The 14,995-nt window shown below is 35.0% G+C and overlaps 1 protein-coding gene across 2 annotated transcripts in view; it reads right to left on the bottom strand.

The window, feature by feature from the left end:
- The window catches only part of CNTNAP2 (contactin associated protein 2), a 1,581,556-nt gene that overhangs the window by 123,665 nt on the left and 1,442,896 nt on the right, over positions 1-14,995 (bottom strand). For both annotated transcript variants that reach the window (XM_063452116.1, XM_063452115.1), the window contains exon 16: positions 2,918-3,088. In XM_063452116.1, coding sequence (XP_063308186.1) covers positions 2,918-3,088 — 171 coding nt within the window. The remainder of the gene's footprint in view (positions 1-2,917; positions 3,089-14,995) is intronic.

The following is a 14,995-nucleotide window of genomic DNA, read 5'->3' on the forward strand; positions in this document are numbered from 1 at the left end:
GTGCAGCTACTACTTCGGGGGAGTATCTACTTAACCCCCTACTGGGTTTCTGCCCTCATTTTGTCCATTTATGTCAATTTCACTCCACTCCCTTCTGTATATATCCCTCACTTAGCGTATTTAGATTTAGTCACATATTCTGCCCCAATTATCCATTATTGTGGCGGAAGTGACAAGTGATTTAGTATTTGTATGTGTGTGTTTTTAGTCTAATTAATAAAGGATTTTATTGACCCTTTCTATGACAGTACTGGGACAGATCACTCTCTTTTCATTTATTCAAGTAAATAATTGTATAAGATATCTGCTTAAGACAAAAATTAAATAAAAATACAGACTTTAAGTAATTAACATGTGCCAGGTTGTTTTTTATTCTAACATTCTAGCATTTTGTTGGTTTACTAAGTAAAAATCTTTTTTGGCAAGTTTTGACACTTGTCAACTGTCTCAAACATTGTTAACAAGGGTGAAGTTGTGAGAATGAACCTCACTGATGTGACAAAAGCAGCATTGCCTTGGGAAACATTTTAGCATGTTCTCACATGTGACAAAAATACTTTAACTCAATATTTCCATAACCTTGAAAGAATCTTAAGTCCACTGTGATTCAAGTATAGTTGTGAGAAAAAACTTGAAATGCAGGCTTGGCTTCAAAGTCTTAAAGGGTGAATTCTAGTCACCATAACTACTATAGCACAATGTAGAGGGTTTTGTGTCAGAAGTTTATCCTCAGGTAAAGGACCCTGTTTAATGCTTAAAGGGATTGGAATGAACATGGTTAATAATTGACATACAATTTGGAGAGAATATTTTGTCACCTGCTATATTGTCTATCTCTGAACTCATTACTTTAAAATAAAGTATTTTTTATATATGTACAGAAAAAGAGGGAACCAGCTGATAATCTAAGAATAAAGAAATGTACAAAACATAGTGTAAATCCACATTAATTGAATTATAGGCGCTGTTATCAAATGCACTCACAAGATAGTAGCATAATCAGGCATATATTAGGTGCCTCCCCCGATGGTGATGGGGGGCTATTATCCACTTAACCGGACGTTCACCACTTAGATGCAGGACTCCAGGTGGTAGGTTGAAAAATAGCAGCTTTAATCGGTACAGCATAAAATTCTTAAAAACAATAATACATGTATGGTCGGTCCTACGCATTTTGTCCTAGAGAGACAGAACTTCCTCAGGGGCCAAGTAATAAAAGCAATAACAAAAATTACAAATGCATCAAAAAAGCAGCCTAACCACCCCCTCCCACAAGTCTCTTAAATAGGGCTAATCCCTGAGTCCATCTGTGATCCAGTGGGCGTCTTCTTTCTTCTGATTGGACTTGTGTTAGTTTCAGTCACCTGTTGTGACTGAAACATATTACTTCCGGTTACATGGAATACACGGAAGTATAACGTTAGAATGCACACCACTTCCGGTTATACAAATGAAAATAAAAACAGCTTCGAAGAACAGAAGAAAGATTGAATTAAGCACAACAGGTGACTGACAGTAACACAAACCCAATCAGAAGAAAGAAGATGCCCACTGGATCACAGATGGACTCAGGGATTAGCCCTATTTAAGAGACTTACGGGAGAGGGTTGTTAGGCTGCTTTTTTGCTGCATTTGTAATTTTTGTTATTGCTTTTATTGCTTGGTCCCTGAGAAAGTCCTATATCTCTAGGACGAAACGCGCAGGACCAACCATACATTTATTATTGTTTTTAAGAATTTTTTGCTGTAACAATTAAAGCTGCTATTTTTCAACCTACCACCTGGAGTCCTGCATCTCAGTGGTGAAAGTCCAGAGAAGTGAATAATAGCCCAACATCACCAATGGTGGAGGCACCTTATATATGCTTGATTACGCTACTATCTTGGGAGTGCATTTGATAAAAGCGCATATAATTCAATTAATGTGGATTTACACTATGTTTTGTACATTTCCGTATTCTTAGATTATCAGATGGTTCCCTCTTTTTCTGTACATATTCTTTGGTTGATGTAGGATCGCTGACTGGGGTGATCCAAGGGTGGCTTACACTTAACGATTGATGAGTATAATTTCTTATCACCTTTATATATTATAATTAGGGTGAATGTCTATCTAATATGTTGTGAATAATCTACATATCCCAAGGCAACCCCCTCCCCAACTCAGAAATACTATGAATAGAACTGTAGAAACTCCATGTCTTCCTTACAAGTGGGACAACATCATCCCTTACTACTGAAAGATCCCATGCTGCTGCCTGAACAAGAAACAATTTGTGATGGAACACATGCTGGAGGGAGTCAAGCATTTTGCTATAGACTATGCTTCTTGGTTTATGCAGCCCTGGCCACACCTCTTTTGATTGAAACTAACACAGTCTCCATATACAGTTCCTGAAAAATAAGCATAAATTGTTTAGCTTCTCTTCTATTTTCTGTTTAATTCAGAAGTTCTTATCCCCTGCTAGAGCCTACAGCAGCCACAGGCACAACATGCTCAAAAGTCTACCATATTGGGATTTATTTACCTCATGTGGTGTAGTCCTTGTTATGTATTTTTAATTAATATAGAACAAAGATTGCAAATTTTACTTTTATCAACCAATGTATATTCAATTTCCAGTTTTGCAGAAGGTTCATTTAAGGGCATTCCTCGATGGATTTCTCCTGTGTGTCCACCTACTAATATACTAACCACAAAGTAAGACCTCAGGGTTGTTAATATATCTTTATTTTACCTGATTTTCACTGTACCGGCTCTTTAAACATGTAATCAGTTGTTTCTAAAAATGACGAAGCCCACAAACACAACAGTAATGGTAGGACAGAGATGGAAATACAGTAGAAACAGCAACTGCCATTATATGGGTAATTTGATCTTATTTTAAAACCATGTTGATTAAATAAAAAAACTTACACTTTAATTCCAGTTTGATGAAGTCAGTGTTTCCTCTGTTTTCAAGAAAGACTCCATCGGGGGCAGATGTTTTAAAGTAAAATGATATGTCAGCACTGGTTTCTCCTTGGAACGTGGAAAAATGAAGATATGAAGACGGTGTAGTAAACGAGGCTGCATTCCAGTAATTTTCTGTAAATCAGAGCAAAGAAAATAAAATTATTGGTACACATAACTCTGAAAATAAAAATATGTTTAAAATAAAATACTAGTAAACAAACCCATTGCAAGGAATCCAATGGATTAATAAAAGTGTCTCCAGCAGAAAATATATGCAAAGTTTTAGAAGCGGAAGAGTCACTAAGGAAAGGTAATATTCATTTAAGATATTTGGTAACATCTGCATTTGATGTCACTTATGTTAAGATTCAGTATAAATCTAAACTTTATTCTGAAATAACAAAAGTTGTCACCGATTAAGACAAAACAAAAAAAAAGGTGAGAAAAAAATACTGGAAAAAAACTGGACATGTTTTGCACCGATGAGAGTCAATTCACAACAGCTAAATGTCTGTCACACACATGGAAGGGTTGACAATGGTTGGGGGGGGGGGGGGGGGGGGAGGGGGTGACAGGGGGGTTATTGCTCCCAAAGGAACTAGTTTTAAAAGGTTGACAGATTGTGGGCTGCCTTAAACCTTGCTATTGAAAATTAAAATAGTGTAAAGTGTGTTGAGATGTCTGCTTGCACAGTTTTGCACCAGTAAGGAATATGACAGCATTAGTACTGGCCAAGTATTGTGAGGGATGGTGCATGGGCTGATCGTCAGTGCTCTCAATGCTATTCAGGCCTGGAACAAACCACTAGGATACTGGTAGATAAAAGTATCTGAGGTTGACTAGCTTGCCAGACTACAATGACATATCTCCCAACATTTCAAATGGACAAAGATGGCCACTTTCATTTTAAGGGTGTGAGTGGGGGTGTAGGGAGTGGAGGAGCTGGTCTGAGAAATTTTAGATGATTTGCAAATAACAATTTTTGTAACTAAAATGTACATTAGAAAAAGAACAGTGTATCTTATTTGCACGGACTGGTTTCTAAACACATTTATTGTAGTTTAAAGACACATTAATCTTAGTATTATTGCTGTGGTACTCAGTTATACACTCAGACACTCAATTAATATGGAGCTCCTCTAAAAGAGAGACTTTAAATGGACACTATAGACACCAAGAGAACTGTAGCTTAATGAAGCAGTTTTGGTGTATGGATCATGCCCCTACAGTCTCATTGCTAAATTTAATGCCATTAACCGGTTAAATCACTTTGTTTCTGTTAATGCAGCCCAAGCCACACATCCTCAGGCTGTGACTGACACAGCCTGCATGAAAACAAAATAGTTCCACTTTCCATCGGATGTAACTTACTTTTAAAAGTTTTTATCTCCTGCTCTGTAAATTGAACATTATTTACATACAGGAGGCTCCTCCAGAGTCAGCAAGCTATTAATAGAGTAGGAGATAAATTCTAAATTAAGCAGAATTCGCAATAAAGAAAGTGCAAACATTAGATGATGCTTTACAGACAGTATAGTAGTAAAATTGGGTGCTAGAAAATATATGTAGAACAGGTAACACTCCTGTAGTTTACTAGAATTATAATTGCTACACATTTAGGTGCAATCCCAATTCACCAATCCAGCATAAAATGATAATGTAATAATAAGTGGAGCAATATTAAATGTTGTAACTTAAATATATATATATATATATATATATATATAAACGTGTTACCTGTTCTACATATATTTTCTAGCACCCAAATTCTCTTCACTACTATACATCTTTATTTTTCCATGACTTTTTGGTAGTTGCTGGAATATGGAAGCATTCAAAAAGAGACATACTCTATGTATGGACATAGATAGTAAATTTAAGAATGTCACTTCATCGACAATTAATGACACTGCTAATGAGAAAGATGCACAGATTAAATCAATATGCAATAAACTTGAAACCCTCCTGGCAAAATAATTAAAAATTAAATGGGAGGTGGCCACACTTGAAAAATATATCAAAGATAAAATTGTCCCGAGGGGTTTGAGGTTTAATAAACTGACTACATTTGAGAGGGATGACATGGAGTTCATGGACGAGGTGTATACCCTTATGGACAGCCTCTCAGTCCAAACCATGACATTCATCATAAAGCGGAGGCAATTAACCCTTAGAAAATTTGACATTGAAATTTCAGAATTAAGGAAAGAATGTGAAAGATTGAAAACAGAAGACTTGAGAATAGTGTACCAGGAAAAGGTACTGGGCGGAAACAGCCAGTTTTGTGCAGAATAGCTCCAATTATATAGGAGTCTAAAGCACAAATATAAAAGACCAAAGGTCAGAAAACAAAAAAGGATTTATTGGTAATAATTAGACTCTAAAAATTGCCATCAGCAAAGGTTGGACTAAGCCTTTACATTTATTTTTTTTTGGTCACATACATTGCACTAACAAATGAGGACTACTATATCTTGCAGGAGACACTAATATAAAAAGTATATATATATATATATATATTATTTATTTATCCCTGCGGCTACTTCTGTTTAGGTGAAGCGTTTAAATTTTAGAATTTACAACATAGATTAGCAATGGGAGAGAAAGAGACAGAGAGTGGGTGAGTGCGTATTTGTGTGCAACAGGTATGTATCCCTTTCCTATCAATGTGGGAAGCAACAACAGTTAGCAACAGTATGACGGAGACCTGTAAGAAACCATTAGCTTCAAGCAACATGTATAAATGAACGAATAATGAGGTGTAGGTGCCCAATACCAGTATTACTGATATGCTTGAATTTAGGAAAAACAAGGGGAAGTAGAGAAAACAGGGAAAGTATTGATCAAGCTTTTATTAACCAATGTGATGTCTTAAAACTATTATTTTATACTAAAGGGGATGAGAGCGATATGGAGCAACAATGTTTGAATGTTAAAATTACTTTTCAAAGTTAAAAAAAAGATATACAATCACAAGAATTCCCCACTAAAAATTTAAGAATTAACCACAGTGATATATCAGTTCAGGTAGTACCAGTACTATCTTGGGCTTAACCCTTATTGTTAGATCTGCAATAAATATATATTTAAAAAAATATAAAAACTTCCCAATAAAGGGAAATAAGGCTGCATATAGACATAGAATAGTGACTGATTACTTAGATCTAGTTGGAAGTCTGGGGATACTAAATACAAGTTAGTAGCAGCTTATCAAGTATTTACAATGTATACAGTGTCTCAGAAGGCTTTATTAAATGTATGCCAATTAGATCACTGGATTAGATAACAGCTGCTACTAAATTAAGTGAAAACGACTATACAAGTGGATCAAATGTATGTGTGCTATGACTGTATAATACTTCATATGTTGTTCAGCTATGTCGGCTGAGTACAGCAATACCCCCGTATGTACGTTTGCCAGGTATATGTGGACATTGGAGGGGCACATTTGAGACACAGCCATTCCATTTTTTTTTTCAAACTTTGAATTTTTACGCTGTGTCCATATCCCATTTTAGAGTATTTTAGCAGGCTATTTAATCCAACTACCCCATAAAGGCATACTATTTCTTAAAGAAGACATCCCAGGGTATTTCAAAAGGCATATTTTTAACCTTAGCGTAGGAACATTTTTCTGCTAGCTTGTACCAAGTGTAGTGGTAATAAGCGTATTTTTTCCTTTTTTGACAAAGTGAGTTTGCACAGTATATTTAGCAAATCTCATGTATGCTACGACTGTATAATACTACATATGTTGCTCAGCCATGTCGTCTGAGTACAACAATACCCCCGTATGTACCTTTGCCAGGTATATGTGGATGTTGAAGGGGGGCATTTGAGACGCAGCCAGTTTTTTTCTAACTTTGAAGTTTTACGATGTCTCCATGTTCCATTTTGGAGTAGTTTAGCTGGTTGGTTATTCAATCTTACCATGCATTTTGACTGGAAAAAGGAGACTTAGTCTAAGGCTAACTAAAGGGTTTTTACAGTAAGAACAAAAAGGATTTGGCAATGGCATTCTCTGACTGAAGAGGTGGTTTTATCAGAGTCTGGATAGATATTTAAACAGCAACTGGATGAATACTTGAAAGAACATACTATTCAGGGATGTAATATTTTACAGGTTGGTATAACAGGTTCTTGATCCAAGGAGAGATATGATTGCCATTCTTGAGTTGAAAAGGATTTTTTTCCTAGTTTGCAAAATTAGAAAGCACTGCCAACTGGGATTTTGCCTTCTTTTGGATCAACAGCAAAAACAGATGTGAGAGAGTGGACTGGATTGCCCAAATGTTTCTTTTCAGCCTATGTAACTATGTGTAACTGTATTGTATATAAGTACTGCCTGTGTGTTTTATATGAATTATCACCTCTTGGTTTTTTGGGGAATAACTTTCCTAAGCACATACAGTGATCCTTGTCATTCAGCGCTTTGTGTTTTATGTATTTGTGAGTGTTCTGGTTGTTATATCTCACTGGGGACCAGGGCTACACTGATTGCCTTGATTAGAACTTTAAGCCCCATTATTTCACTAATTTGTTGTGACAATGTTTAAATGAGCCTGCACGCATGGATGGATGGATGCAGATCAGTGTGTATTTGTATGAATTAAGCTTTACCTATGTAACTTTGCCAGTGCATGTATAAAGGTCAGGGTATGTGTCTATGCATGTATAACAGTGTGGATCTATGAATGCATAAAGATGAGTAACTATATCTATGCAACTATGGAGCTGTGTCTGTAAATGCACACACGGAGGTCATTGTGCGTTCGTCTATTATTTCATAATGTATATATATAATCAGTATAAAGTAATTTTTCATGATTCTAATACATATATTTACATGTAGGAGTGTGTGTCTGTATGCATGCGTATAGGTATTGTTTCAATACTTTTAAGAATTATTTTATACCCCTTTCATTTTAGATCAAAGTAATAATTCTCAGTTTCGAAAAACAAAAGCTAAAATATGTGTTTTTACAATGTTGGATTGTTTTTTGATTTCTCCCTGCAGTAAGTCATGTTTCAATGCCTGGAACATAATCTACACTTAGAACCTTGGACTTTCTTTAGCACCTAGCTTGTGTGCACAGAATAGTTTATCTGACTGCAAGCCAGTCAGATCCCTAACTGGATGCTGTTCTAAAATGCAAGTGCAAAAGGATAAAAGCTGAGCTCATTTTTATGCCATTTGTATTTTATGTTGACCTAGCTAGGAAGAAAATATCAAATTGATGTAGAAGCATTAAATCACCCAAGCTTTATCATAAAGTCAAGTAGAAATGGATGGCAAGACTTGTTCTCATCTCCCGTTTTATGAAAGTTTAAAATATGTTTTTAAAAGCTCTTGTTTCTGTCTTAGAAAGACCATATAGCATCTACTAATATCCTATCCAAGGTTACCGAGCAGCACAAATGGCTCATAACATTCCCAAATGTAGATAGAGTACGACGTATCATATGCAGCCATCTTGATAAAACAGTAAAACAATCCATTTATTGCAGCTTGGTCAGGTTAATTTAATGATTAGGAGAGCATACATTTCACTTATTTGTTACCCCATTGCCCTTTGTATACCAAATCAAAGGACTGTTTTATATAACAATCTTGTGCTGGCAATATTTCCTGAGGTTAATTGGTTTAAAAGCCAACTTAATAGTGGACACGTCACTATATCAAATTTAGCCAGTGAAGGGCTAACAGAACAGTGGGACTTGGTGGAAACTGCTCACCTGAGTGTTCTTATCTAAATCTTCTACAACCATTTGGGTGCTGCGTATTTTACTAGCAATATTTCACAATATGTACTAAAACAAACTTATTGGTTATGTTGTTGCATCACAGTTTATATGAAAAAGGATTGCACTACAAGGGTGACTTTGTGGAACGTACCTTTTGGGCAGCCCTGTCTTTGGATCATGAGTTTTCAGTTTTTTTTCTTTCTAAGGCATCCCGTTAGATTAGAACATTATATAGTAAGGATGGTAGCAGTATTGCTTGAAGCTGTGCATCTCATTAGCAGTTTATGTTTGAATACTATCATTGTCAATTTGGGGTTGAGAGTGCCAGAGCAAACATTATTATAAAGGGAGAAGACTGAAGACTTTGTATACAGCAATGTAACTGCCTCAATATCACTCTAAATAACACTCTAATGCAGATAGAGTGTAGGACTAGAACGCCTTTGACACATTATATTAAATCCACATACAATTGATGGGACATGGACCAATCTAAAACACAGCTGGCTGAAGTGCTTCATGTGTGTAGAGTGTGTTCTCTTTCTTCATTTTATATAAGTGTAGATTTCAATAGAATTCAGAAGTTTTTTTTAAATTCGCCTTGTTACCCCTCCACAGCTGTCAATCAGACAGCTGTTCATGTTACTTCCTGGTAGTTTGGTTCTGTGGAGCTCAACTCAAAAAGCAGCAATCGCTTAGAGCACTTACTTTGTATATATCTCTCAATGAGCTTTAATGCTGCTCATTATGAAGTTTGTGAATGGACAGAGGGGAAAAAGGGTGGTTTTGAAGTAGCTGCATAGCTGTAGATACTTGAGCTGCAGTTATTGCAAGCCATAATTGTATGCACCACAGATTGCATTCATATCAATTTCCACTGTAGTGGAAATTTTAATTGCAGATGTAATTAGACCAATTGTAATAACTCCAGCATTGCAGATGTGTGAAATAACCCTAATTGTATTAATACACAATATTTATACTTAATATTGATCTTAGCAATAATATCTCTTTAATATACATTAAACTTCTTAAGTAAAAAATGAATTATTATTTCAATCAATCAGGCATTATTTGTAACTTTGCCGTGAAGAATGTTGGCATCTGAGTAACTTACAAAAAAAAAAAAAATACATTTATATATGCAGTTTGGCACCCGGGGTAAGTGGTGTCAGAGTTTCTAAAAATAACAGTTACATTCTAATTTTATCAATCCTAAAATGTCAAAACCTTCAATTGCCTGAAAGATGCATATATCAAAGGGAAAAGTGTTTTTCAAACTGTTTGCTGCTATTACCCACCCGCTATGCCTGCATTGTTTATGTTTGGTTTTAATAAAAGATATATATTATACAAAAATAATAATGTCCCTGTAAATATATTCATAATTGACTAGCACATTTACATCAGCATAAAAAAGCTATAAAAATGCAAGCTTCTTATTAATTAATCAGTAAGGCAACAACAATATTATTACTTAGATGTGGTTTATTGTGACACGTGTAGCTTAAGCTACAGACTACTTGAAAGGAAAAACAGCAGCATATACTCAGACTTTAGCAAAATAAACCAGCATGTAACTGATACTTTAATATTATGTTCCATTCACTAGATGTGTTGATTTGCTTACCCTGCAAAATGACAACAAAGGGGCCTTTTTTCTTAAGCAAAAATGTATATTATGCATCATATATCTTTGCGTATATATGTAAGTCTTTATATTGCGTACAGTAAGTTTTCTTGATTTCTCGAGTCTACTCTTATACCAGTTTAGCATTATTTTGGCAAGTTAAGACATTCTACACACTGTTTATCTTCCTTACACAGCATGCTACGGATATAAATTATTGGCATCAAACATGTTTCAATATGTTGACTTTTGGCCCTTGTTTCAACAATACTGCTGATTTTTGTATGCTTTAAAAAAAAAGTTGCTTTTGGGATTAGGATATCTGCTAGCCACCCACTGTTCCAAAAGATTCAATAAGCCTTTCTTCAAACAGATATGTGCAGAGTCCCAGAAGGATGTTTAACCTAGATTTTTACTGTTTAGACGACAGATGTCCCAATTGCAAGGTTTTGTACTTATATAAAAGTACTACACATATCATAGTAAACGCTACTGAAAATAGTAAGAATAGCCCTAGAAATCAAGACTCATAGAGAATCTCATAGGATATTAATATTACAATAAGACTGGCGGGACTTTGAATTAAAGTTAATAGGGGGCACGATAGGGGGAATTCATCAAAAGGTACTGTCTGTTTCTTAAAGAATATAAAGAATATAAGAATAAAGAACATCTGTTCTCTGATCCAGTCAATAATTAAACAGCACAATACCTTTTCCCCTGCTATCAAAACCAGCATATTTACATAAGTAAACAATAATGTGATTTTCTTTTTTTTTATGTGATTTGCATGAAGTATAAACATCTTTTCTCTAAGGGAATATATGTTCATTTACATTACAGAAGGTAAATGTGCTATTACAGAAATATAGCTTTTTATAATGGGAATATATATATTGGGGTCTGGTCACTAAATTCCTTATTTGTAATTGGCCTTTGATGGAATGTTAGCGAAGTATAATTTTGGTCAATTCAAGGTGGCAACTTCAAGAATACCTTTTATATTTTATGATTTTCAGTTGCGTATGACTTATTATAAGTCAAATACTGACTTTGACCAACATTATTTCAACAATTATTACAACATCCATGAATTGTGATCCATCTTCTGATAGTGACTGGAGATCCAATTCCATGTAGAGCCACCTCTCTACTGCTCATACAACTACCTCACATAGAGAGATGGGCATTACTCTGGTAGCATTTGCAATAAATAATTCTCTTTACTCCAAATCACTGTCGGCATGTTATAAAACCCTATTTGATGCCATTCCAGACAACCTATTCACTTTCATGGCACAGTCGGCAGCAGGATAGGACTCCACCACCGCTGCCCAAGAGTGGGTATCCTCCATTAATGAACTCTGAGGCATTACATGCAGCTATTCACACATAGAAGCACATAGGAAATTAGAATATAAGTGATACTTAAAGCCCAGCCGGCTCCACAAAATGTATCCAAACATTCCATCATTCTGCTGGAAATGCCGGGCTGAAGATGGTACCATGGAGCATGTCTGGTGGGACTGTTCTGGGATCAAACCACTCCGGGACACACAGTTAGTGCTTTATTGGCGACATTACATATTACAGACTTGCCTAAAAACCCTTCTACATGTCTGTTCCTTTTATTCCCTACAAACCCATCTGAAATCTCTAAACATTTAGTGGCAATAATTATATTAGCACCCAGAAACCTGATTGCTCTTATCTGGAAACAGAATGTGTGCACAACCATGAATCAATTGCTAGATAAAATGTATCAATCTTATATGTTTTAAAGCTTGTCTATAGGTGTGGTACATTTCCCCATAGTATAGAAGGACATACCAAAGGGGACACAGGGTTGACTGACATGGTAAACTGTGGGTGGGCACATCCTACAATCTTATAGGAGATTATAGTATATATGGTAATGTATACCAAGTGTTTCCTTTGTTTATTTTTCTTACCATACCCCACCATGAAAGTTGTAATTTCATGCATATTATTGCTTTTGGATTAAACTACTATGCTATTATACAGGAAATAATTATCAAACGACTGGTGAAAAATGCACACATGGCATACCTGTACTATGTGTCTAAAACTTTATTTCATGCTTGTATATGTGCTCTATTACATTGTTGTTTACTTAACAAAACGTGGATTGTATTGTGTGTGTTAACTTTTCTTTGGAAACTTAATAAAGGTGAATTGAAAAAAAATAAGTCTCTTTATTGAAGCCACACATGGCACAGGAGACAACATGTGACACAAGACATGTGACTCCTTGATGTTGATTGTGTTGGACTGGAAGTATCAGTCATGAACTTGATGCTTTCGGATAGTATCCTATTTTTTTTACAATCTGCACCAGATCCAAGGGTGCCATCAAGGGCTAGAGCCAAGGATTTCTCTAACTAGGATGCATTGAAGATTGGCAGAAGATCTGACCCATTCCCAGACTATACTGGCTGTATCTAGGAATGATTGTCTGAGTGTGTGTCTTCATGATTAGGAGTGTGTGCGCATGTCTGTGTGCAATAACAGTGTGTCAGGGGGCAAGCCAGTTTTAGTTTTCAAAAACCCTGTTTGTTTCTTTGTTTTTTTATTCCTGGTTATCCTCTTTCAGCAAATATAACACTAAATGTGAAATAAACCATTTATGATATGAGATTTACAGTAGCAAAATGAAATAATCGAGATAGTCAACAGTGGAAAGGCCAAGGGGGAAACACAGCTTTCCAAAGATGATTTGTAGAACAAGTTTCGTAAAGAAGGGCCTGGTGTTAGAATGGGACAGAAAGAAAGACTAAACAAGCAAAAAAGCAATTATAGGCTGACTAGTGGAAAATGATCAACAAATGCAAATACAGAAATTAACACACAGCAAGTGTTATGTGGGACTCTTTACAGAAACTACATGAGCTTTCAACTTAAACAAAAAGCTGTAAAAGCTAGAGATGGAAACGCCAGACATTGCAAAAACCACATTAATACTATGCTATAAACAATGGGGGAAAAAAACTACACACAATTAGGGAATGCAGTTTGGCTCATCTGAATGTTCAGCATGACATTCTGTGATGAATGTGAAAACAAGATCTTTTAGAATTGCTGTGTGAGATGCTTATTATAATCTATCTGGATGAGAATTATGGTGGTTAGACCACAAGATCTTGAATGCAGATATTCCAAAGACTAATTTCCTCTAAACCTGAGTACACCTAGTCTAAAATATCTCCTTAGAATGATTCTATAGCGCTGCTCATATCCATAACTACTTCTAACAAAGCAAAACTTACCTAACCCTTGCCTAACTTCCCATAAAAACTTTGACATTTAAAACTCTACTTTTGACAATGATGTTCAAAATATTATAATGTTGCACATTCTGTTTATAAGCAGAAACATGGATGCTGTCTCATTTAACTGTCACTTCATTTTTCTTTTCAAAGAAATGGATAAATATGAATGAGTCTACTGTTTACTCATGTATCCTTTTTCAAAATACATTAAATAAAGGACACATTTACGTTTTTGAAAAATGAACATTTTCTAACCTCAATCTGACATTTGGGCTTGCCATTGGTATTATAAACTTTGGGGCAAAATATTGATATTACATGAAAAGCAGTCCTCTTTTCATCTAAAGAGCAATTTTAATTAATAACACAATTTTAAATGATAATTTCCAGACACACATCATTGCAATATAAAAAAAAAAAAAAAAACAACAACAAAAAAATACCATGAACAACAACAAAATACAAAATTATGGCTAAATTGTATTCATGGTGGAAACAATAAAACTGTTTTAATAGGAATAAAAATAAGGATAACAATTAGCAATTATTACAATCAGCAGGCTTGTAAAGAAGCAACTGACTATGTTCCAACATTGCAGTTATGAGTGACATAATATCACATAGCCAGCAGATGGCAGTACAAACTTATACATCCACAGACAGTGAGCCATAAGATGCAATATATAAACCTATTTATTGTACAGGCAGTTCTTCATTTTGATTTGTGATTTACCTCAGCCACAAACAGGAGAAACATTATAAAGGCAAGACAAATAATGTAGGTAGAAAAAGGTAATTGAATTAATAAACAGCATAATCCTATTTTCCTGAAAAACATGGAGGGAAATGCTGTTTTATTATTTAATTTGTGCAATGTAGATAATACAAATAAATAGTTGTAGACTGTTTTTTTTTCTTCCAACTGCTTAATCAGCGAGTTATATAAATGAATCTAGTATAACATCCAGCAAATGTGCAACATATTTTAGATCATTTTATTGCTCTGGAATTGTCTATCCTTGCAGTGTTTTGTATACAAAAACAGTTACATTGCATTTTGAATACAAAAATCTTATTTGTGCTCTCTTTTATTTCCATTTATATATTCAATTCAGCTAGCTTTGTTCATATGATACAAGCATGGTGGCAAACATGAACCAGGAGTTTATTTGAAATGTAAATTCTGATGAACTAATAGCCACATTTTAAAATATAAGGCACAAATATTTAATTTCTTGAATATTTTTAAAATTCACAGTTAAGCTATTTTGCCCTTCATTTAGCACATTTTGTTTTCAATTCAATACAATTTAGTTTTTAGTAATATAATTCCTGAGAGAGTTGGTACCTTGTTGTACAGTTGGTAGTTTCAAT

The sequence above is a fragment of the Pelobates fuscus genome, chromosome 4 (assembly GCF_036172605.1).
Source record: "Pelobates fuscus isolate aPelFus1 chromosome 4, aPelFus1.pri, whole genome shotgun sequence".
Classification (NCBI taxonomy): domain Eukaryota; kingdom Metazoa; phylum Chordata; class Amphibia; order Anura; family Pelobatidae; genus Pelobates; species Pelobates fuscus.